This window comes from Crinia signifera, chromosome 6, assembly GCF_055691185.1.
Source record: "Crinia signifera chromosome 6, ASM5569118v1, whole genome shotgun sequence".
NCBI lineage: Eukaryota > Metazoa > Chordata > Amphibia > Anura > Myobatrachidae > Crinia > Crinia signifera.
In genome coordinates, this window is record NC_139222.1 from 161,008,414 (window position 1) to 161,034,053 (window position 25,640).

General features: G+C 42.4%; 1 protein-coding gene across 4 annotated transcripts; it reads left to right on the forward strand.

Annotated features, from left to right (window-relative positions):
• The first annotated feature begins 2 nt into the window (after positions 1-2).
• AANAT (aralkylamine N-acetyltransferase) lies at positions 3-24,871 on the forward strand. Of its 4 annotated transcripts, none has more exons than XM_083147836.1 (4): positions 3-98; positions 22,369-22,559; positions 23,976-24,130; positions 24,255-24,871. In XM_083147836.1, exons 2-4 carry the CDS (start codon positions 22,415-22,417, stop codon positions 24,558-24,560), a joined length of 606 nt encoding a protein of 201 aa, XP_083003962.1. In that variant the 5' UTR covers positions 3-98; positions 22,369-22,414; the 3' UTR covers positions 24,561-24,871. The 4 variants fall into 4 exon arrangements, with proteins under 4 accessions (XP_083003962.1, XP_083003961.1, XP_083003959.1 ...); XM_083147835.1 differs by having other exon boundaries at positions 9-98; positions 22,366-22,559; XM_083147833.1 differs by lacking the exon at positions 3-98 and adding an exon at positions 19,184-19,388 and having other exon boundaries at positions 22,366-22,559.
• Positions 24,872-25,640: the final 769 nt, after the last annotated feature.

Consider the following 25,640-nt stretch of genomic DNA (forward strand, 5'->3'; position numbering starts at 1 on the left):
CAAGTAGCGTGTTCTTCAGAAAGACATAAAGGCGGCAGTGCGGAGGACACACTCCTTAGCGTACTCCAGAGCTGGATTAAGGCTCCGGAGGGCCCGGGGTACTTAAGACAGGGGGGCACTGTATATATCTAAATATATCCATGCTGTTTGATTAAATATACTATAATCGTTTAATACTGCAGTGGCGATCATGGACTGGATTCATTCCTGACCCTCACCATAATGCAGTTTTATATACTCATTGGCAGATTGCTCTGCCTCCTGAACTCTGATCCCCTAGTCTCCAGTACCATTTGGTAGGTGTGATTCTCTAGTTTTTAATTCCATTAAAATCTAAGAAATCTATTTCCGGGAACTGGAGATATCGGCAGTCAAGCAAGCTGTCCTCCCACCAGAAAATGATGAATAATAAGCCCACTCCACTATACACCCCTCCTCTGCATATTAAACATCCTCTACCACCCTGGAAGTTATGTATCAGGGCCCCTTCATTCAGCCCAATGCCCCCTTGTCCCACCACATCTCCCACCATCTGCGCAGTAAAGGGGTAATTAGTGGAAATTAATAATCCAGGCCCTACATGCTGAGTGGTTGATATAATACCCCCTACCACCCGGGGGACATCAAAGCTTCTCCCACCCCTACCGCTGGAGGATCGGTAGGGGCCCCAATGCATTGCTATGCCCAGGGCCTACACTGATGTTATATTTATATGTGTGTGTGTGTGTGTATGTTTATATATATATATATATTTTAAATTATTATTGTTTATATACATTTGGTCTATCTATAATACTTTAACTGACCCGGCATATACTGGGTCACCTAAGTGTCCATCTCCGTGCTTTGCTCCGCCCCTCTGGAAACCCCCTTCTGAAAATCCTGTGTTTGCCCCTGATGTATGGGATGAAATGGATTGCAGGCAGCCATAGGCTGGAGGGCCTGTTATGTTTAGGCAATAGGGGGGATTTAGGCTTAGGTTGTAGGGAGGAGGGTTAGGCAAATAGAAGACGTTTGCGGTTCGGCCGTGGGACGGGAGGGTTAGGCTGCAGGATGGGAGGGTTAGGAATTCCCAGCATCAGGATTCTAGCGTCGGTATTCTGACTGCCGGAAACTCTATCGACTGTCATCCCTATGTGTTGCACCCTGATAAAGAAGTCTCTTTGCTTTGAAATGTTGGCTTTCAATTGGCCTGGTGTACATTATTTTTGAGTACCACCGTCCCAAAATACTTCTATTGAGTCAGCGACCGCTGTATCCCGTCTTATATATGTATACCTTATACCAATCTGCACAGTTGGAGCGCCGCCACACAGACAAATATATATATATATATACACACTTTAGGAAGGGGAGATTACAGCCTCCCTATTTGGACCGGACCGTCCGGTTTTTGATACATGCCCGGACTATACAGGGAGACTTTATTCTCTCCCCCCTCCTCTCCCTGGTGACAGGTGTCACATGAAGCCCCCCTGGACAGGGCACTACAAGCTCCAAAATGCAGAATTTGATGTCCGGTCTTTTACCCATACCCGTGTGATGCTTTTATCAATCACTGAGTGTGGCTGCAGCTCTTATTCGCCATGTGGAGTCGAAGGTGTAGTCTGCATGCACCCTTCAAATCCTCCACTGCCTCTCTCCTATCTGGTGACCTCTCCTGCTTCTCACAAATGAGCAATGTCCTCCAGCTGCTCCTGGAGAAGAGCAGGAACTGCCATTTGAGATAGGTAGGTATGTGCCTCTAACAAAGAAACCACAGCGCTAATATTTAAGGAGGAATAAAAACATACCATGGGTTGTAAAAAAAATTGCTTTAATTTAATATAATGATAGTATGTATTAAATGCAGAACATGTAGTTAATCATAAACATAATTAAAATTGATTGAAAACACATATTGGGAAGGTGCAGTCTCTCACTTTGATAATAAGGGTGTTATTATTATTATTATTATAATTGGTACTTGTGTACTAGCACGGCGCCCATCGCATCGCAGACCATAAGGCATGCCATGGCAGCCGATGTTATACAATTTTAAATTGTATACCATCGAATTGTATGCCATTCTATCGCATATACAATGGTATGCGATTTAAAATTGTATAAGCACCCTAAAGGGTTTTCCCATGTTAAAAGTGGCCCCTATTAGTTAATAAAACGTGTTGGCTGCTTACTATATTAAAAGCACCCCCAACGGCACCCCCACTATCAACGCCAACCGGAAGCGTGGCAAACGCAGCGAGCCTACGAGGGGCGGTGGTACGCGTCCTATGACCTTTTCATACCCCCACTATCCATGTCAGCGTGGAGTTGATTTTATCTAGTGTGGCGACGCGGAATACATTTAAAGTAATACGCGTCCGCTTGCCACACTATATAAAATCAACTCCACGCCGACGTGAATAGTGGGGGATATGAAAAGGTCGTAGGAAGCGCACCGCCTCGCTTCGGGTTGGCGTTCATAGTGGGGGTGGCGTGGGGGTGCATTTAACATTGTAAGCCCCCATTAGGGGGCTTATACAATTAAACATCGTATAGGGGGCTTATACAATTTAAAATTGCATTGCAGTGCATCGGGTGTATGCAATGCAAATATGTCGTGCGACCCAATATCGTGGGCGCCGTGCTAGTACACAAGTACCTTATAATTTTATTTATAAGGCGCCACAAGTGTTTCGTAGCGCCGTACAAAGGAACAGTACAGGGAGACAAAACAGTATTACATTAAATACATATCAAAAATAGAGTACAAATAAAGAGCGCCACAGTTCAATACACATTATAGCTTAAATATAAGTAGTGAGGACTCAATCAACATACAACTAGAGGCTTGAGGCCAATGATGGAGATGAGTATGCGGACGAAGATGGTCACTGAGTGTTTGAGTATAGGAGAGCTGTGAGTGAAATGTGAAGAGAAGTGGGCTTTGACAACAGGAGAGAAGTGGGCCTTGCTCGGAGGAGTATTGTTCAGTTTCCTATATACCACCTCTAGGACATTTATAATAATATCATCCAATGCAGGAGTCTCAACACTCAATTAGGGGGTTATTCTAGTTCACTCTTTCTGACAACATCCTTCTTAGATGGACAAAACCATGTGCACTGCAGGTGGGGCAGGTGTTACTTGTGCAGAGAGAGTTAGATTTGGGTGGGGTTTTACTTCAAAGTGAGATCTATATTGCAGTGTAAAAATAAAGCAGTCAGTATTTTCCCTGCACAGAAACAAAATTACTCACCCAAATCTAATTCTCTCTGCACAAGTAACATCTGCCCCCCCTGCAGTGCACATGGTTTTGTCCATCTAAGAAGGATTTTATCAGAAAGAATGAACCAAAATAAGGCCCTATATTGGGTTCTCACTTGTTTGATGGTTTAGCAGGAGCCATTGGAGTCCCTGGAGCGGAGACAAAATATTTTGATGGAGATCTGGCAAATTAAGTGAATGCCAACAAAAGGAAGTGCAAACTTATGGTGTGTGCACACTTGTATAATTACTATATTACAATTTAGACTATGTATACAATTTAGACAATATAGTGCAGATCTGCACTATACAGTCTATGCAGCCAAGACTTTCAGGCTGCGATACGGGAGCGTGCATCAGGATTGCAAGGGTTAAAACCCATAAAATCTGCATTGACTATATAGTCAAAATCTCATCTGGATCTCATGCAGATTGTACAAGTGTGTACACATCTGGGGTCTGGTCTGGGTTGGTTTAACCCCTTCATGACAGAGCCAGTTTGTGCCTTCATGACAGAGCCCTTTTTTTCAAATCTGACATGTCTCACTTAAGTGGGGATAACTTTTTTTTGCTTTTACTTATTCCAGTGATTTTGAGATTGTTTTCTCGTGACACATTGTACCTCAAGTTAGTGGTAAATTTTGGTCGATACAGTCTGTGTTTTTTTGTGAAAAATACCAAAATATCGTGAAAAAATGGAAAATTTAGCAATATGCAAAATGTCACATTTTCTGCTTGTGAGACAAATAATCATACCACTCAAAATAGTTAATAACTAACAAAGACCATATGTCTACTTTATGTTGCAATCATTATTTAAACCTCCTTTTCATTTTTTTGGACACTAGGAGGCTTCAAATATGACTAGCAAATTCTCAAATTTTCAAGAAAATTTCAAACACTGATTTTTTTAGGGACCAGTTCAGTTCTGATGTGACTTTGAGGGACTTGTATGTGAGACACCCCCATAAATGATGCCATTTCAAAAACTGCACCCCTCACAGTATTCAAAACAGCATTTTGGAAGTTTGTTAACCCTTTAGGTGTTTCACAGGAATTAAAACAAAGTGTAGGTGAAATTTCAAAATTTCTTTTTTTTTGCAGAGTTTCAATTTTAATACATTTTTCTAACGAATACAGTAGATTTTACTAGAGAAATGTGACTAAAAATTGATTCCCCCAATTCTTTTGTTTTCAAAAATATCCTATATGTGGCCCTAGTGTGCACGTTGACCAAACCACAGGATTCATAATAGAAGGAGCACCTACTTGATTTTGGAGCCTCCTTTTTATGAGATTTTTTTTTAGGCACCATGTAGGTTTCTAGGCACCATAAGTGCTAAAAGTTAGGAACCTCCCCCACAAGTCACCCCATTTTGCAATCTACACCCCTCAGGGAATTCATCTAGGGGTATAGTGTACATTTCAAACCCCCAGGGGTTTCACCAATTTTGGTACAACTGGGATGTGAAAATGGAAAATTACATTTTTTTACACAAACATGCAGTTCTGGCTCAAAATTTTTCATTTTCACAAGGAATGAAGGAGACAAAGCACCCCAAAATCTGTGCCCCAATTTCTCCCGAGTACGGCAATGCCTCACATGTGACCAAAAAATACCAGTTGGGTGCATGGCAGGACTCAGAAGGGAAGGAGTGATTTTTGGATTTTGCAGCACAGATTTTGGTGGAATGAATGGTGGGTGCTATGTTGCACCAATACAGTGGAACCCCCCCACAAGTCACCCCATTTTGCAAAGTACACCCCTCAGGGAATTCATCTAGGGGTATAGTGTACATTTCAAACCCCCAGGGGTTTCACCAATTTTGGTACAACTGGGATGTGAAAATGAAAAATTACATTTTTTTACACAAAAATGCAGTTCTGGCTCAAAATTTTTAATTTTCACAAGGAATGAAGGAGACAAAGCACCCCAAAATCTGTGCCCCAATTTCTCCCGAGTACGGCAATGCCTCACATGTGACCAAAAAATACCAGTTGGGCGCATGGCAGGACTCAGAAGGGAAGGAGTGATTTTTGGATTTGGCAGCACAGATTTTGGTGGAATGAATGGTGGGTGCCATGTTGCATTAGCAAGACTCCCAAAGCACCAATACAGTGGAACCCCCCCACAAGTCACCCCATTTTGCAAAGTACACCCCTCAGGGAATTCATCTAGGGGTATAGTGTACATTTCAAACCCCCAGGGGTTTCACCAATTTTGATACAACTGGGCAGTGAAAATGAAAAATTACATTTTTTTACACAAAAATGCAGTTCTGGCTCAAAATTTTTCATTTTCACAAGGAATGAAGGAGACAAAGCACCCCAAAATCTGTGCCCCAATTTCTCCCGAGTACGGCAATGCCTCACATGTGACCAAAAAATACCAGTTGGGCGCATGGCAGGACTCAGAAGGGAAGGAGTGATTTTTGGATTTGGCAGCACAGATTTTGGTGGAATGAATGGTGGGTGCCATGTTGCATTAGCAAGACTCCCAAAGCACCAATACAGTGGAACCCCCCCACAAGTCACCCCATTTTGCAAAGTACACCCCTCAGGGAATTCATCTAGGGGTATAGTGTACATTTCAAACCCCCAGGGGTTTCACCAATTTTGATACAACTGGGCAGTGAAAATGAAAAATTACATTTTTTTACACAAAAATGCAGTTCTGGCTCAAAATTTTTCATTTTCACAAGGAATGAAGGAGACAAAGCACCCCAAAATCTGTGCCCCAATTTCTCCCGAGTACGGCAATGCCTCACATGTGACCAAAAAATACCAGTTGGGCGCATGGCAGGACTCAGAAGGAAAGGAGTGATTTTTGGATTTGGCAGCACAGATTTTGGTGGAATGAATGGTGGGTGCCATGTTGCATTAGCAAGACTCCCAAAGCACCAATACAGTGGAACCCCCCCACAAGTCACCCCATTTTGCAAAGTACACCCCTCAGGGAATTCATCTAGGGGTATAGTGTACATTTCAAACCCCCAGGGGTTTCACCAATTTTGATACAACTGGGCAGTGAAAATGAAAAATTACATTTTTTTACACAAAAATGCAGTTCTGGCTCAAAATTTTTCATTTTCACAAGGAATGAAGGAGACAAAGCACCCCAAAATCTGTGCCCCAATTTCTCCCGAGTACGGCAATGCCTCACATGTGACCAAAAAATACCAGTTGGGCGCATGGCAGGACTCAGAAGGGAAGGAGTGATTTTTGGATTTGGCAGCACAGATTTTGGTGGAATGAATGGTGGGTGCCATGTTGCATTAGCAAGACTCCCAAAGCACCAATACAGTGGAACCCCCCCACAAGTCACCCCATTTTGCAAAGTACACCCCTCAGGGAATTCATCTAGGGGTATAGTGTACATTTCAAACCCCCAGGGGTTTCACCAATTTTGATACAACTGGGCAGTGAAAATGAAAAATTACATTTTTTTACACAAAAATGCAGTTCTGGCTCAAAATTTTTCATTTTCACAAGGAATGAAGGAGACAAAGCACCCCAAAATCTGTGCCCCAATTTCTCCCGAGTACGGCAATGCCTCACATGTGACCAAAAAATACCAGTTGGGCGCATGGCAGGACTCAGAAGGGAAGGAGTGATTTTTGGATTTGGCAGCACAGATTTTGGTGGAATGAATGGTGGGTGCCATGTTGCATTAGCAAGACTCCCAAAGCACCAATACAGTGGAACCCCCCCACAAGTGACCCCATTTTGCAAACTACACCCCTCAGGGAATTCATCTAGGGGTATAGTGTACATTTCAAACCCCCAGGGGTTTCACCAATTTTGGTACAACTGGGCTGTGAAAATGAAAAATTACATTTTTTTTACACAAAAATGTACTTCTGGCTCAAAATTTTTCATTTTCACAAGGAATGAAGGAGACAAAGCACCCCAAAATCTGTGCCCCCATTTCTCCAGAGTACGGCAATGCCTCACATGTGACCAAAAAATACCAGTTGGGTGCATGGCAGGACTCAGAAGGGAAGGAGTGATTTTTGGATTTTGGAGCACAGATTTTGGTGGAATGAATGGTGGGTGCTATGTTGCATTACCAATACAGTGGAACCCCCCCACAAGTGACCCCATTTTGCAAACTACACCCCTCAGGGAATTCATCTAGGGGTATAGTGTACATTTCAAACCCCCAGGGGTTTCACCAATTTTGATACAACTGGGCAGTGAAAATGAAAAATTACATTTTTTTACACAAAAAATGCAGTTCTGGCTCAAAATTTGTCATTTTCACAAGGAATGAAGGAGACAAAGCACCCCAAAATCTGTGCCCCCATTTCTCCAGAGTACGGCAATGCCTCACATGTGACCAAAAAATACCAGTTGGGTGCATGGCAGGACTCAGAAGGGAAGGAGTGATTTTTGGATTTTGCAGCTCAGATTCTGGTGGAATGAATGGTGGGTGCTATGTGGCATTAGCAAGACCCCCGAAGCACGGTGAAATGATGAACCTAATAATCCATAGATGTGTGGTATATTTTGAAACACTCCTTTATACATAGGCCGGGTTTGTCGGGGCAAGTTTCACAGTGGAAAATAGTTTCCTTTCTTATTCCCTTTTTATAGCAAACTTTGCACCTTTTTTGTGTCCTGCCCTTTCTTGCAGTGGAGGGGATTTCGTTGGGAAAATGCTGCCCTGGTACAATACTGGGGCCAGTACTAGAAGTACTGGGGCCCTCTGCCTGCTGGTTCCCAAATATTAGGCCCTTTATGACTTCCTCTTGAAAGTGCATAAATGTCCCCCTCTGGCCGGTAGAACGGAATAGCACGTAAGCGTTATACAGTGCCATCTGGATGATATACACGGCCAGCTTCTTGTACCAGATATTTGTTTTCCGCAGGGCACTGTACGGCTTCAGTACCTGATCTGAAAGATCCACTCCGCCCATGTACTTATTGTAATCTAGGATACAATTTGGTTTTGAGGTGTGGGTACTGGTACCTCGTACAGGGATGGAGGTGGTACTGTCTCCATGAATTGTTGTCAGTATAAGGACATCCCTCTTGTCCTTATATTTGACCAACAACATATTTTCGGTGCATATTCCCCTGCTTTCACCCCTTCTTAGTACTTGGGCAATGTGCGTTTTGGGGAGGCCTCTTTGGTTCTTGCGCACAGTACCGCAAGCTGCTGTACCTCTTGAACCAAGGGCCTTAAACAGGGGGATGCTAGTGTAAAAGTTTTCCACATAGAGGTGATAACCCTTATCCAGGAAGGGGTGCATTAAATCCCAGACAATTTTTCCACTAACACCTACGAGGGAGGGGGGGCATTCTGGCGGTTCAATTCTTGAATCCTTCCCTTCATATACCCTAAACTTGTGGGTGTACCCTGTGGTGCTTTCACACAGCTTATACATTTTTATGCCATACCTTGCCCTCTTACTGGGAAGGTACTGGCGGAATTTAACCCTTCCTTTAAAATGTATAAGGGACTCGTCGATACTAATACATTTATCAGGGATGTATAGCTCTGCAAATTTGGCACTGAAATGATCAATGACCGGCATGACTTTGAATAGCCTGTCAAAGGTGGGATCATCTCTGGGTGGGCACTGTGCATTATCGGTGTAATGTATAAATTTATGGATTGCCTCAAAACGAGCCCGAGTCATGGCCATACGGTAAAATGGGGTGCTGTACAGAACATCTGTACTCCAATATTGCCTAATTTGTGGCTTTTTTACTATGCCCATATGAAACACCAGACCCCAAAACGTCATCATCTCTACTGCATCTACAGGGGTCCACCTAGCAAATGATGACGTGGGGTTTTGAGCAATAAACTGCTGGGCATATAAATTAGTTTGGTCCACCATTAAATTTATAAAATCATCAGAGAAAAATAATTTGAAAAAGTCAATTTCTCTGAGACCTGTGGAATCAAATTGCATTCCTGGCATGGCCAAAAACTCAGGAACCTGGGGCTCAAAATTGTCTGGTGGTGGGGTCCATACGAGATCAATTATTGGGGGGGGGTCTCAGCTGCTCTACGGGGGCGTCTTTGAGGGGGTCCCTCATCACCAGAGGAGGAAGAGGAGCTTAAGACGAATCCTTCAAATTCCCCGCTTGCCTCACTGGCTGTGTCAGAATCAGAGGCAAGCATGGCATATGCCTCCTCCACTGAATACATTCTTCTGGATGACTGGGATGACATTTGGGATGACATTTGGGATGCCATTTTTATTTTTGTGTTACTGGTAGTGAAATGTTTCAACACGTGTATAGTGTAGGGGGGGGTACAAACTTTATTTCAACCCGGGGGGTATGTAGTGTGTAGTGTGTATGTAGTGCAGAAAAAAAAAAAATACTTTATACAAAAAAAAAAATTGAAGAGGTTAAAAAAAAAAAAATTGAAGGGGTTAAAAAAAAAATAAATTGAAGGGGTTAAAAAAACAAAAAAAAAGGTCCTGCGCCAAAAATTGAGCACAGATGTTGGTCAGTAACGTCCGTCACTGAACAGCGCTCAAAGGCAACAGGAATTTGATCAAAAAAAAAAAAAATAGATCAACCCTGTGCCGAAAAAGCTGATCAGTGATGTACGTCACTGATCAGCGCACAGTGGCCACAGGACACCCACAAAATCACAGTGTGTGTAAAAAAAAAATTAAAAAAAGACCACACAGCACCCACAAAAAAAAAAAAAAGGTGATCAGTGATGCGACACTGATTACCAGTGAGGGGCAGCAGGTGCACAACCTTTGGTGCAACTGACAGTGCAACTGGCAGCAACTGACAGGTATATATAAAAAAAAAAAAAACCTCTGCGCCCCCAAAAAGTTGCTGATCACCTCAGATATAGTGATCAGCACAAAAGGCGGGGGTAGCAGACACAAAATATACACTCTCTATCACTCTCTGTCACTATCTCTCTCTATCTCTCTCTATCTCTCTCTATCTCTCTCTCTCTATCTATCACTATCTATCACTATCTATCACTATCTATCACTATCTATCACTCTAGGACACTGCAGCAGCAGCACTGACAGTTATATGTATAAAAAAAACCCTGCACCCCCAAAAAGGGGGGGTAGCAGACACAAAATATACACTCTCTATCACTCTCTGTCACTATCTCTCACTATCTATCACTATCTATCACTCTATGACACTGCAGCAGCAGCACTGACCCTGCACCCCCAAAAAGGGGGGGTAGCAGACACAAATCTCTCTATCTCTCACTATCTATCACTATCTATCACTATCTATCACTATCTATCACTCTATGACACTGCAGCAGCAGCACTGACAGTTATATATAAAAAACCCCTGCACCCCCAAAAAGGGGGGGTAGCAGACACAAAATATAGCTCTCTCTGTCACTATCTCTCTATCTCTCTCTCTATCTCTCTCTCTATCTCTCTCTCTCTATCTCTCTCTCTATCTCTCTATCACACTGCAGCAGCAGCAGGAAGTCTCAGGAAGTCAGATCCAGGAAGCGTCCAGCACGCTACAAGCAGTGATCAAGTGATCAGGTAAGGTATTTGCAAGGATCAGGTAAGTATTAGCAAGGATCAGGTCAGTATCACGGCAGATAGGCACGGTGACCGCTCTGCACGCAATTCCAGACCGGAATGGCGTCTGCAGCGCAGTCACCGTTAGTTTAAATGTCGCGCCTTGGCTGTGATTGGTCCGTGGGTCCCACGGACCAATCACAGCCTTGGGGGCAGGTGGGGTGAGGTGTCATCGTCACCGATGACCCCCTCATGCCCCCTGACGCCCGGCGGTGATTGACACCTGTGTTACCGAGCGTCTGATTCGCCAGTAACACAGGAAACCGCTGTGAATGGCTGTTCACACTGAACAGCCAATCACAGCGATCGCCGACGGGGGGGCGGCATCGCAGCCCCCCCTGGGCATGCAGGGACATGTCTGCTGTCAGGGACAGCAGACATCGTCCCTCTGTCACTGCGTCTCTAGACGCAGTGACAGTTTAAAGTCATGACGTATATATACGTCATGTGTCGGGAAGTACTTCCCGGCCATGACGTATATATACGTCAAATGTCGTGAAGGGGTTAAAACTGGTCAAAGTGCAGTAAATCCAGTGGAAAGATAGATGTCCAAATTCAAAGGAGAGGTTGAAGATAAAACAACCTAATTTAGAAAAAGCCAGTTTAACTGGCAAGACATGTCAGTTGTGTTTTATCTTCAGCCTCTCCTTTGAATTTGGACATCTATCCATCCACTGGATGGGCTTGGATCATTTCCCATGTCGACCTATTGGTGTCGACCTAATGACTGTCGACCATAGTGCTGTAGACCAAAAGTTCGACAGGGGTCTAGGTCGACATGGGAAAAGGTCGACATGGTTCTAGGTCAAAAGGTCGTTAGTGCGACAGGTCATTAGTTCGACAATGTCTAGGTCGACAGTCAAAAGGTTGACATGTGGTTTTTCAGGTTTTTTTTACCTGAATGTCAACACAGTCGACATGGGCACAGTTTCAAGTGCACCGCATCCCCTCGCAATACGTCGGGCACACTATTTTATTCTCCCACCATGCCCTAGTGGATGGTAGGGTATGAAATACCACCTGTCGGCACATGCTGGCTCAAAAATCTGTGAAAAACCCCATGGCGACCTTTTGACTGTCGACCTAAACATTGTCGAACTAATGACCTGACGAACTAGAACCAGGTCGACCTTTCCCTATGTCGACCTAGACCCATGTCTACCTTTTCCCATGCCTATCTAATGCTGTAGACCAAATGACCGTATCTCCCACTGGATTTACTGCACTTTGACCAGTTTTGACCGGTCGCTAATGACATGCTGTGATTAAAATGGTGCGATTATAGGGATAACTCATTACTAACGAGACAATCAATAATCAATAATAGTCTATACCACAGACTGATATAGTTAACTTTTCTCCAATAAAATCGAAATATCACAACATACATGAACTATAAAGAATAGGCATGTCACACAAGAGCAATGGATGCTCATACAAAATATTGATGAATTGTAGAGATGTTGGGGCAGATGTATTAAGCCTGGTGAAGAGATAAACTGGAGATAAAGTGGAAGGAGATAACGCACCAGCCAATCAGATCCCAACTGTCATATTTCAAACACAGCTGATTGGCTGGTGCATTATCTCCTTCCATGTTATCTCCACTTTATCTCCAGTTTATCTCTTCTCCAGGCTTAATACATCTGCCTCGTTGTGTGATAAATAATCATTTATCTACAAATGGACTAAGTACTATAGATACCAATCACTACAGTTTTCCTGTCCATTAATTACCTAAATATAGAGCATAGCTCAGGGGCGGATTAAGGTCTGTGGGGCCCTGGACAACAAAATTGTGGGGGACCCCACAGACACCCCCCCTCCCCAGGGGAGGCTGGTACCTGGGTAGCAAAGGCAGGCAGGGGGTCCCTGCGGCGGTCTGGGCAGTCAACGCTGGGGTTCCTGCAGCGTATGAGAAGTCAGCGGCGGGGTCCCTGCTGCAGATGGGAACTAGTAACGGTATTAGCTACTAATTCCTATCGGCCGCAGGGACCCCGCTGTTGACTGCCCAGCCTTCTGCAGGGACCCCGCTGTTGACTGCCCAGCCTTCTGCAGGGATCACCTGCCTGCCTGCACTGCCCGAGCATGAGGGGGACAGGAGCCCCACACCGGCAGCAGTGGTGCCCCTCATGCGTGGGGGCCCCTCGGCTACTGCCGCCCCGTGCTTAATCCGCATCTGCCGTAGCTGATACCCCTTTCACATTACAGCTAAAACACAGTATAAACAGTCATTCGAGTTACTGTAAATACAGCTTCATGGGATTCAGCCTGACAGTTACTTTTCCTTTGATAGATGAAATAATAACACATTATTCAGGCAATCTGAAGGAATTGGCTACACTTATTACGGAATGCCACTGGCAACATTTTTCTAGTTTTAACTATTGCCCAGCTTGGCTTCCTAGAATAAGAACTACAGTACAATCAATAGAAGTGGATTATTATCATCATATATTATATTACCAGCCAAATAAAAATCATATAGTGCCAGCACCATGGCTTTACAGTATATAAAAAGTTTTTAATCACTATTTTCAAAACTTTTTTCACACATTCCTGATATCTTTATTTATTTATTTTTATTATTTCAAGCTTTTCATACATTGAATATTATAGTCTCATATTTAATGTTTTTTTTATGGGAAATATAAGAAGTTATTTTTCAATTACTAAAATAATAAAATGACTCAGTGGAGCCTTAGAAAACAAAATTGTGGGGTCCCCCACAAACACCCCTCCCCGGGGGGAGGCTGGTACCTGGTGACTTTTCTGGTGCACTCTAGAATTATATTATTTCTTGTTTTGATCAGTTGATATACAACTAGAGACAGGGAGCACCATCCCCAATACACATCCAAAAGGGGATCACTATAGAAATAAATAGTATTTGAATACTAGCAATTGGGATTAGTGCGGATCAATCAAAACTCTATTATAGATTTGTGTATATACTTTGATTAAATATGATGGGTAGGCTGATTGAAATCGGATTAGTCCCTTGTTTTATTATTATTTAATGTACTCCACCTGCTGTGGGGGTAAATGTACAAAGATGGGAGTTCTATTGAAGAAGGGATGTTGACCATAGTGACCAATCAGATTCCACTTCTTATTTTAGCATCTTCTAGAAGATAATAGATAGAATCTCATTGGTTGCTATAGGCAACATCCCATTTTCCATAGAACTACTATCTAAGTAAATGTATCCATTTGAATCATCTGATGGATGAGGATTTCAGTCTCATATATTTAGAACCTGTGCATGGATCAGAGGACCAAAGGTGACTAATTGATTACTGTTAATCATGGGTCTCTTAACCTGTACTGGCATCTACTGTCATTTTGTATTAATACGGTCATTCAGTTTCCCATTGTTATCAATCTTTACTGCTTAGTTCCATTATACTAACCATGATAAAAGTGGATCAAATGCCAGGGGCAAACGCAGGATTTTCAGAAGGGGGTTTCCAGAGGTGCGGAGCAAAGCACGGAGATGGACACTTAGGTGACCCAGTATATGTTTTGATGTCCCCCGGGTGGTAAGGGGTATTATATCAACCGCTCAGCATGTAGGGCCTGGATCAGTAATTTCCACTAATTACCCCTTTACTGCACAGATGGTGGGAGAAGGGGGCATTGGGCTGAATGAAGGGGCCCTGATACATAACTTCCAGGGTGGTAGGGGATGTTTAATATGCAGAGGAGGGGTGTATAGTGGAGTGGGCTTATTATTCATAATTTTCTGGTGGGAGGACAACTTGCTTGACTGCAGATATCTCCAGTTCCCGTAAATAGATTTCTTAGATTTTAATGGAATTATAAACTAGAGAATCCCACCTACCAAATGGTGTTGGGGATGAGGGGATCAGAGTTCAGGAGGCAGAGCAATCTGCCAACGAGAATATAAAACTACATACCAGGTGTGTGGAGCTGGAGCAGTAACCAGCTGCTGGAAGGCTGATATCTCTGGTTCTGGGAACAGTAGAGACAAGTTTATAGTGTCCTTCAAAGGGGGAGAGTCACAGATTTTGGAATATATCCTCAGAAAAACTCTAAGTCAGACAGAACCTGAAATATCTGACTGGGAACAGCAATTAACAGGCTTGGATGGGGACCACTGCTTTGAAGTCAGATATCTCCGGTTCCCAAGGTCCGATTTTAAAAATTCTTGTACTCTTGGAAAGAGGGGACCCTCAGCTTTCAGACATTGGCCCTTATATTCCTGGGGGGGTTTCTGGGTACTCGGAAACCCCCCCTGCGTGCGCTACTGAATGCCATCTAGATCAGTGGTGGGGAATTAGCGGCCCTCCAGCTGTTAATGAACTACACATCCCAGCATGCCTTAGTATTGCTATTTGGTCATGCTGAACCTGATGCAAGGCATGCTGGGATGTGTAGTTCTTCAACACCTGCTTATTGCCCACTCCTGCTCTAGATGCAACCTACTCAAAAGGTGGCCAAACCTTCAATTAGGTCTGGAACAGGCATAAGGCCGAAGTGCACTACTGATCGCATTTTCATCACTGATGAATCACACTGACAGCTGTCAGCGGGTGCCTGCTACCCACCCGGGGGTGACTTGGACAGTCTGGACTGTCATCAATTCAGTATGCACGGCTTGCTGAAAACTCACGGAGATCTTGCAAGTGCTGTAGATGGGAGAGGAGGACCTGCCACTGCCTGGACTGCAGGTCACCCTGCCTGCCTCTCCATGACATCTTCTGCCCCATCCTAGTCACCCTCTTCCCACAACCCTCTGCCAGTCACCCATTCTTGGAGACTTTTTGCAGTGTTGCTGACCTCAGATACTGGTTAGCTTAAAGAGGACACATCTTATTACTATTTCGGTACTTGTGTATTATCTGGGCGCCCGATATTTTCATCGCCCAGATGCCTGATTCCTATGTTAAATGCCCCCCCAGACCCGATTTTTTATTGTACACCCACCCTGATGGGTAATTACTATGTTAAATGGCCCCCCATTGTTAAAGCCACCCCACTATCAACGCCAACCCGAAGCGTGGCGAGCGCAGCGAGCCTGTGAGGGGCGGCGGTACGCGTCCACTATCCACGTCGGCGTGGAGTTGATTGTATATCCGCGAGGGGACGTGGATTACATCACATATATTCTGCGTCCGCTCGCCACGCTTCGGGCTGGGTGGCTCGCCACACTATATAAAATCAACTCCACGCCAACGTGGATAGTGGGGGAATGAAAAGGTCGGAGGACGCGTACCGCTGCGCTCGCCATGCTTCGGTTTGGCATTGATACTGGGGTGGCATTAACAATGGGGGGGGGGCGCATTTCACATAGTAATCACCCATCAGGGCGGGTGTACAATTAAAAATCGGGTCTGGGGTGCATTTAACATTGGAATCAGGCATCAGGGTGCCTGTACAATGTAATATCGGGTATAATCGCGTCGCATCGCATGCCATTATAATGGCATGCGATGCGATATAAAATTTGTATACTCTGCCCGGGAAAGCCTCAAATCGGGTCCCATCGCATGCCTTAATTAGTGGCATGCAATGCGATAGATCGGGCGCCCAGATAATACACAAGTACCACTATTTCTGATTAAAGTACAGATTAGTATATGCTTTCAGTATTATTTGGTGATCATGTAATGCACTAACATGTCATATTATGAAAAGCATATTTTTGCATCTCGGCCCACCACTAGTCCCATAAACACTGGGCGATGTCAATCTGAAAGTAGCTCAGTAGCTTTTGTCGTTGGAGCTGCTTTTGGCTCAGTGTGTATGGGCAGGTGATGAGCAGTAATAACTGATGCGCACTCCCACATCATCATCAGAAAAAAATCAAAAACATTGCTCAATGTGTATGCACGGAGTGATTTTCAGCCCAACGATTTCACCTCATCACTGTCCACACACGCTGGGCAAAGTCACCCAGTGTGTATGGACCTTTAATATTAAGATGCATACAACTCAAAGAAACAGATTTGGAAATGTGAATGTGAGGTTAATGCAACTCTACAAATATTCTGCTTGCCTAGGCTTATTTGTCACAATATACAGAATGTCAATACAATATTGTGGGATACAATGGATCCAATTTCACTATATCCAGACTACTTACACAGCTGCTCAAGTATAATCACAGTAACATGCTTTATATAGCTTGTCCTCCAGGTGTCTCCCTTGTTCATGCTTTAGTTTTACCCTCACAACTACGGATCTGATCTTATTTACTGCTCAGTTATTATATCCTTCATTTATATAGTGGAATAAGGAACAGCAGGGTAATACCATTGCAAAAAAATAATCTTTGACTGCAAAATAATTTATAAAAGTAAATGGCTTCATTTAATAGACACAATGAGCACCTTGGTACAGGGCTGTCTTAAGAAAATGTCAATGCACCATCTCTACACTTGCTTCCATACAGTGAATGGTTGTATGCACTGTAAGCAGTTATATAGCTCCAGCCATTCACCAATCAGCATGCTGATAACTATTCACTGCTGAGGCAGCTAGTGAATGCTGGACTCTGATTGATGAATTGTACCAGCATTCTCTACTGCCTCCCAAAAAGCTCAGAAGGCAGAAGCCTACAACCCAGTCTGCCCCACTTCAAAGGCCCCTGGAATTGGGAGGCCCTTGGGCAATTGCCCATTGAAAGCTTATTTTTGCACCTGGGCCCACAATTCATTAGTTTCGCCTCTGACCCCAGTTGAAATGGATCTGACAGAACTTTACTACTTCAGATATGGAATGTGCCAAATTTATAGTACCTATTGGGGGAAATTTACTAACACGCCTGAAATAGGCATATTTGTAGGCAGTCATATGGAAAAATGACTGCCTACACGTATTTTTCGACATTTGCTATTCCTGAAATACTTTATTTATATATATATATATATATATATATATATATATATATATATATATATATATATATATACACACACATATATACATATACACACACACACACATACTACATATATGAAACTGAAGTATATAATTTTTTTAATATGAGAAATGAAAAAGATTATAAAAAAAAAATAGAAGTATATTAAGGGTGCATAGCTACACCCCCAATGATTAGGCCACACCCCCAAATGCTTGGGCCCAGCCAGGGTCTCTACTGCACTGAACACTATTTTGTTCTGGAGACCAGTAATATATTTTAATCTTTACCCTTAATGACCCCATGTGCATTTAAGTTGACATTAAAAATTGTATTGCATAAGCTGTATTGCCATGACTGTTGCCATTCATATTCCAATGTCCAATTAAATGTATGACAATACAGTGAAAATGTTCCAGCAGATGATAACAAAGCTTTATGTATTAAATACGAAAATGATCAAATCATATTTTGGTATTATATTGTGCCTCCTTTGACTACTTTCCTGGTATCAACACCGGGATAACACTAACACATGCAATGGGTCATAAAAGGTTAAGATAAAACATCCTATTTTCCATGAATCCACCTTTGAGTTAAATGGCCAATTACTGTTGGCCCCTTGAAAAGAAGCAGATACATATTAAGGGAGATATTCAATCCTCGCTGCTATTTCTGATGGGGGGGAAATAGTGGTGGGCAAATTCAATGTGGCCTTTCACAACAGCATTGAAGAGGCAGATCGACAAAACGGACCCGACTTTATAAGCAGTCGGGCAGGTTTTGCCGAGAACGGCCGTGGATTGTAGCGATCATAGCCGTATCTCGACAATCCACAGCAAACCCTTCGTCCAACATGGATGTGACAGTGGTTGGCATTTGATGGTACTTCATCATATAACTTAAATGTGTTTTGGTAAACCCACTTGTGCAATTGTGCCAGTTCACATATTTTTTTTATTTATTTGTATATTTAAAAGCATTTTTGCTTTCAATAATATTAGTACATAAGCTGGGTACACACTGGGAGATATAAAATTAATGATATGCACAGTACCGATATAGTTAATACATTGGTCAGTGTGTATGCTCAATATTGTTAAGTATGCACGTTCCCACGTATCGTTTATGACCGCCCTGTCACCTGCAGCTCAATCTGACAATGTAGTCAGCGACTGTATTTACGGAGCCTGGATCAGATGACATCACTGACCGACATTGGTCAGTGTGTATGTTCTCCCATGACAACCCCAATATAGTTAACCATATCAGCGGCCGCGGGAATCAGTAAGTGTGTACCCAGCATTAGACAAACATCAAATAACATTTTGGTGGAATGGTTGTAAGAATGTGTATTATGAAAGGTAATAGAAATTGTTTTACTACCGTAGATCACTACATAGCTGTGACCGTTTATATTTTAATAGTCTTGAAGAAATTTGTACTATCAGAACCCTGGACCATGTCTATGCAATTCTTTGTCTGAGAGGAACATAGTTTCTTATTATATCTGCCTGTTACCAGTGGAGTCTTAAATCCTTGATAGGACTGTCACGTGAGTGATAAACAACTTAATTCGGTGGATGTCATAAGCAGACAGCTCAGTTCAGTGGACACAGGGCACACCAATTGAACTGCCTGCTCGTCTCCCTGAGCTTCTTCCTGGCCCCATTTGGGAACTGTTCAGCCAAGGTCAACACTGAAACTAGGTAAGTAATCTGTCCGGGAGCGTGGTGGAAAGTAATTGAATATAGCAAAGTTTTGATTTTCTGTCATCTGAAAAAGTCTTATACCTCATTGCGCACTATAAAGTATTGCCTATGCAGTTGATTATGGTGGTTTGCATTCAGCCTGGCTGTCCCTTCCGTCCTCCCTCCCTAAGTGCTCATTTATAGACCTTTCTTCACCCATCACCACACTGCAATTACATTAATAAGAGTATTTACAGTCTATGTATGTTTATCAGGCACAGTGTGCTCAATAATTAACATTGTGTATGGGTTTCCAGATAATCATTTTAAGTGCGTATTTTGTTTATATTCCGCCCCATGGCAAATGCTATTTTGAAACGCTTTCCATTTTCATTCAAATATATTATTCATGAGGCCTATGCCAGAAATCAGGCGTTTCTGTTAAACATTTTCCAACACAGCAGATACATTTCCATTGATTCATTTCATTCTTGCTTAGACATAAGGCTCGGCCGAATGACCAGATATTAATGATAAAATGTAGCAACACAAAACAATAATATATACACACACACACATATATATATATATATATATATATATATATATATATATATATATACGCACACATACATACATACATACATACATACATACATACAATGTAACCAGTACTGTCAATTTCAATTATTAGAATAGATATCTGTAATAACATTTTCATGACTTTACTTACTAGAACCCAAATGTTGGGCATTATTGTGAAAACCACAGCTGTTATGTCTGAGTTTTGTACATATAGACCTTGTTCTAGATACTATAAAAAAAATGGAGTGGAGTTCAAGGCAAAAAAGATGCCATTGAGAGTCTGTATGCTACCTAGCTATAATGTAGAGAATAATCATTTTGCTTATAAATGTGAGTCTGACACTGGTGCTGGGTGACTTTTGTTATGCGGAATATTTAGACAATATAACCTAGGGTTACATGAGTGATGGTTCTGCATTAGGAGTTGTATGGAACAGGAAACTGCCATAGATGCAGCAGAGAAGGCGCCTTATGTTCCGTAATATATACAGTCCCCAGAGCACACATGCTTGATGCCAGATGGGACCTCAGATAGTATGGTAATGTCCAACATGATATCACAGAGTAGTACAGCTCTTATAACCTAGTCCGTCAATTCTAGAATGCAGATATGGAAGGTTAGACATATATAGCAAGGAGCTCACTACAGCCATAGAGATGTGTTTTGTTCAAAATAGAATACAGGTTCCTTATACTTTCACTGTAATAGACATACGCATGCATTTCTTCTATTTGCTCCAAATAAAGAGGGATGCAAAACATAGGTCTGTAATGGAGATCACTAATTAAAAATAGTTGAACCACCACTTTAAAGGAAAAAACCCATATGCAGGTCTACCCTTCTCTGGCTCACAAGAATGGAATACTAAAGCAGATAGGCAAGTACATTAGAGATCTCTATACAGAGGTTTTGGCTACAGTATAAGGATCTATTCCAGCACCGCACTTTACATCAGAGCAGTGTTTCTTATTTGTGAGAGATAAGACTTAAACATGATAGTTCATAAAAGTAGTTTCCCTTCGTTAACAAAATACTTGCCATGGGGCAATGGACCCCATATGGTACACTATAATAATAATAATAATGCAATTCTTACACCCTAAATGATGTTATAAAGGACCACACAACAGACTAGACTTACTGTAGTTTAATGGGGGCTCATCAATGTTTTGTCTGGCCCATTACAGTGCTATGTCACATTTGGATAGCAGCTTGGATAATACAGTACATAATTGGAATAACACCACCACCTTTTGGGAGCTGCCTGCTACAGCATCATATTTTTGTAGAGTGTAGCCCAAGTACCTACAATAAAGGGAACATTAATGCTACCAGGAGAACATTCATTAAATAATATTTGCTCTCTGTAATAGACATCTCCCCCCCCCCCCACCCATGTTTTTCTAATTGCGTTCCCATTAATATCTAACATCATATATATATGTGTGTGTGTGTGTATACAACACAGAGACACCATGCTCACTGCAGGCAAATTCCCGGGTCTACCATGTAGACCCAGAAATTTGCCTTTTAACACAAGTTTTTTGCAGTGTGAACGGGTCGCATACCCGGATCTCATACACGAGTAAAACCCTTCTTTTTACAAGTGTTTGAGATCCAGGTATGCAGACACCGTTTGACCTGTTCTCACTGCATAAAAACCAGTGTTAAAAGGCAAATTATCAGTTAGAACTTCTTCGCCCGGGAGTCCGTCGCTGCAACCCAGCATTTTAATGCCGGGTAAAAGCCGTGTAGTTACACGGTATAAGTGGTCAACCCTTTTTCTTGGTGGCTATGTAGCATGCTAGTGAAATTATTATTTGGGTGTGGTTAAATACAGTGCCACATTATGGTCTCTGAGAAGTGTATGATTACCTTCAATTCAGTCATATTTAAAGCATAGATGTGAGAATAGTGAGCGTAGGGACTCAAATTAGGACCACTGCTGTTGTGGTGAGCATAGCAGTGTTCTTATCAAAATATCAAACAATTTCAGATGTTGCTGGATAAGGCCTGACAAAGTTGTTCTATTCGTAGTCAGTGTATTATATTCATGCAATTACCTAAAACATGCAATGGTTGACAAACATAACATAGTTCTAAATGTTCTTTCATACAGAGATTCTCTTTTTTTTGGATATAGCAAATTTCTGAATATTTCTAAATGTATGCCTAATATATACACATCATTCAAGTAAAAAACAAGGAGGCTGGTAGGAAATAGGAAAAATATCATTTTAAGCACTACATATTTATGATCCTTAATATTACAAACGTAAATAAACATCTAAAATGATAGGGTATAAATGTGTGAGAATGGATATGGTGACACTGTTAGTGCCCTCTGGTGTGTGCGTCACCAAAACACAGTATATAAAGAGAGATTGTAACAGGTGTTTTTATTTCCAGCAGGTTTACTGGTTGACGCAGCAGCATTAAGGAAGAAGCCGATATTGCCATGTCTGTGCTGAACGCAGTACCTTTCATGCGGCCAATCCACCTCCGATCACCACACCAGCAGAGACGCCACACGCTACCGGCCAGTGAATTCCGCTGTCTCTCCACGGAAGATGCAATCAGTGTTTTTGAAATAGAAAGAGAGGGTGAGTAAAAACACTATATCTACATATAGAAAAATGGGGTCTGATGGAATGCCACCATCATTAAAAGACGATTTTAGCCTAACAGAAAGGAAAAATATATTGAACTATAAAATACATATTTGACTGCATTGATAGATACATTTTCGCATAGCATAGGCTACCATAGCAGCCAAAACACAGCAACGACCGATAAAGTAGACTTTATTAAGTAGGCACAAGTATTTTTTTGTAACAAATGTATTGTAAGAAATTGGACACAATATTTTGAAAGCCTTTAAATTGTTCTGCTATCCAAACTCTATAGTCAGGTCATCAAGCAAAAGCAGAATGGGATAACTGTGTAAGGGGTATGGGTCATGGAGTCGACGCTATTAAGCTCGGCACATGAAATAGGACAAGGCTAAGGTCGACAGAGTCGGAAGGTGGACACATGCATTAGGTCGACAATAGAAAAGTTGACAGTCAAATGTTTGACATGAGTTTTTTGCTTTTTTTTGTCCCGAATTTCACCATAAGTCGACATGGACACCTTATCCTTTTGATGTCTGACTGTCGACCTAATGCTTATGTCAACCTTCAGACCCTGTAGACCGAGCAGCTGTAACGCCTGAGTAAGACCTAACTGTGCAGAGCTGTTGTACGTGAGCATGTACTGAGCATTCCCAAATACATAAAAACAGAGGGCAGAAAACATTTTATAAAAGTACATGACTTAAAAAATAAAACGTAACAGATCACTGTATTATAGCACTGTAAAGCCCCCCATACACGGTCCATTTAACGGATCCGTTCTGTGCTGAAACAGCACACATCCTATCGGATTGCATCCCTTGTGCATGCACTGCGATCCGATACGATGTTTACCTAGTACAAAAAGTATGTGCAGCACATACTTTTTGTACCGTACTATGTGATGCGCGGGAGCGCGCATCGCATAGTACAAAACGGAGCCGGCGAAAACGGAGCGTGTATGGGCTCCTTTAGAACTGGAGTCTGTCTGTTCCTTTAGCTCCTGCTGGCCAAATACCTCATTCTTCTATTTCCACCCATAAAAATTGCATGGTTCGTCTACATGACATTTAATTGGATTTCCAGTGTTTGGGAGCAAATGGTAGATTGTCATTTGCTCCCATATATTACCAGATTTTCATTCCATCCAGTCAACTTGTTGGGAAGAAAATAGGCCAGCGTAAGCATTATAGCAATAACATTTCTTAAACAAATCAGCTATACAAGAAATAACTGTAAACTGTCAGAAGACTGAGTCCTCATAATCTACTTTGTATCCGCTGCGTTCTCAGACTTTTCACAATATCTATAACTGGGATTTCTCCAGGTTTTTACTTGTACCCCCTAAGAAGTGAAAGAAATAAGAATGTAATTCTCAAATGCATTAATATATATCTGTATTCCCAGCCTTCATTTCTGTGTCTGGAGAGTGTCCCCTCCATCTGGACGAGGTCCGGCAGTTCCTTACACTGTGTCCTGAGCTGTCACTGGGCTGGTTTGAAGAGGGACGACTTGTGGCATTTATCATTGGGTCATTATGGGATCAGGACAAACTAAGTCAGGTAATGACAAATACATTTGTTGTCATTATAGCATGTTTTCTGGACATCGTGCACAGATTCTGGTACAATTATAGGTTCACAAGCACATTTCCCTGTTGCTTACAACTTCTGTTTTTTTCCACAGGATGCCCTCACCCTGCACAAACCCCATGGTTCATCCGTTCACATCCACGTTCTTGCTGTACACCGCACTTTCCGGCAGCAGGGCAAGGGATCGATCCTGCTGTGGCGATACCTCCAGTACCTGCGCTGTTTGCCTTTTGCACGGCGGGCTGTGCTAATGTGTGAAGATTTCCTTGTTCCCTTCTATTCTAAATGTGGCTTCAAGGCTGTGGGCCCATGCAACATCACAGTTGGACCACTGGCCTTTATTGAGATGCAGTGTCCGGTCAGAGGTCATGCCTTTATGCGTAGAAATAGTGGCTGCTAGCATCCCCTTTTTTTTTACCATGTAATACCATTAACCAGTTTGTTCATCAATGGTTGCAACACATTGCAGAGCAGTGTGACCGACCCTCTGTTCGCAAAGTGATTAAAGAAGCAACTGCAGGGCGCTTCCATTCACAGTACTTCAGTCATGCAGGGGTTGATTTGAGCTGCCCCCCACATAAATAAATGGTTTGACAGTGGTGACAGGAATGAAGCTCTCACACAACTTTGTATAAAATTCACCCATCATCCCCAATTATTTCACTGTACAAAACCCTCTTCATTTTATTCTGTGAAAAAAATAAATCTATTTGCTTTTCTATGACGGTCTTGTCTCAAATACTTATTTATAAAATATCAACAAGATATACAGACTGCTGTGCTCAATGATCTTTCAAGTAAGTGCAGACAATGCAAATCAGATTAGACATAATGTTTGCACACGCTTCATTTACCTACATTGATGTGTATATCAAGTCCCTTGGAATCAGCCACTGCACCAGTAACATCAGCAATAGGCTGCATTTCCCAGCAAGAAGACACTAGAGTGGCAGATGAACCAGAATAACCATATAGCTTTAAATCATCACTGGGGAAAATACCTTTAAATTTCTCTGTGTACATCTGGGGCATACTGCAGCGGAGATAAGGACAGTCCTTTTAGGACTAGAAGGATTCCTTATGTATGTTTCAGTCAGACAGGGAAAGCATAAAATGGCTGTGAGACACATCTGTTTGACTCCTAAAGTATGTAGTGATGGATTATTGGGGGTCACAGGCAGTCAGGATTGTGACGGTCATTTCTCAGACATCGGAACCCCAACTTACACAGGCTAATATTCACTTGTGGAGGTTCACACTGCCATAAAGGCAGAGTAGATTAGTTGGTGAGTGCAGCGATCCCACAAGGGGCTTCAATGCTCTAGTGTCCCCCCCCCCCACAAATGTCTGAGAAACAACAATTGGAATCCCAACTGTCTGTGACTTATACCTTACCGTGGGTCGTGATGACCTAGCTGACAAACCAAGTGAATATGGTAGTTTTATGCAAATATTAATATTAAGGCCCAAAACACATAGA

Bases quoted from the DNA above. Each gene is read 5' to 3' on its own strand.
- AANAT (XM_083147836.1), top strand. From the start codon at position 22,415: ATGTCTGTGCTGAACGCAGTACCTTTCATGCGGCCAATCCACCTCCGA. The intron at 22,560-23,975 runs GTGAGTAAAAAC...CTGTATTCCCAG, and splicing joins TTTTGAAATAGAAAGAGAGG to CCTTCATTTCTGTGTCTGGA. The intron at 24,131-24,254 runs GTAATGACAAAT...TTTTTTCCACAG, and splicing joins ATCAGGACAAACTAAGTCAG to GATGCCCTCACCCTGCACAA.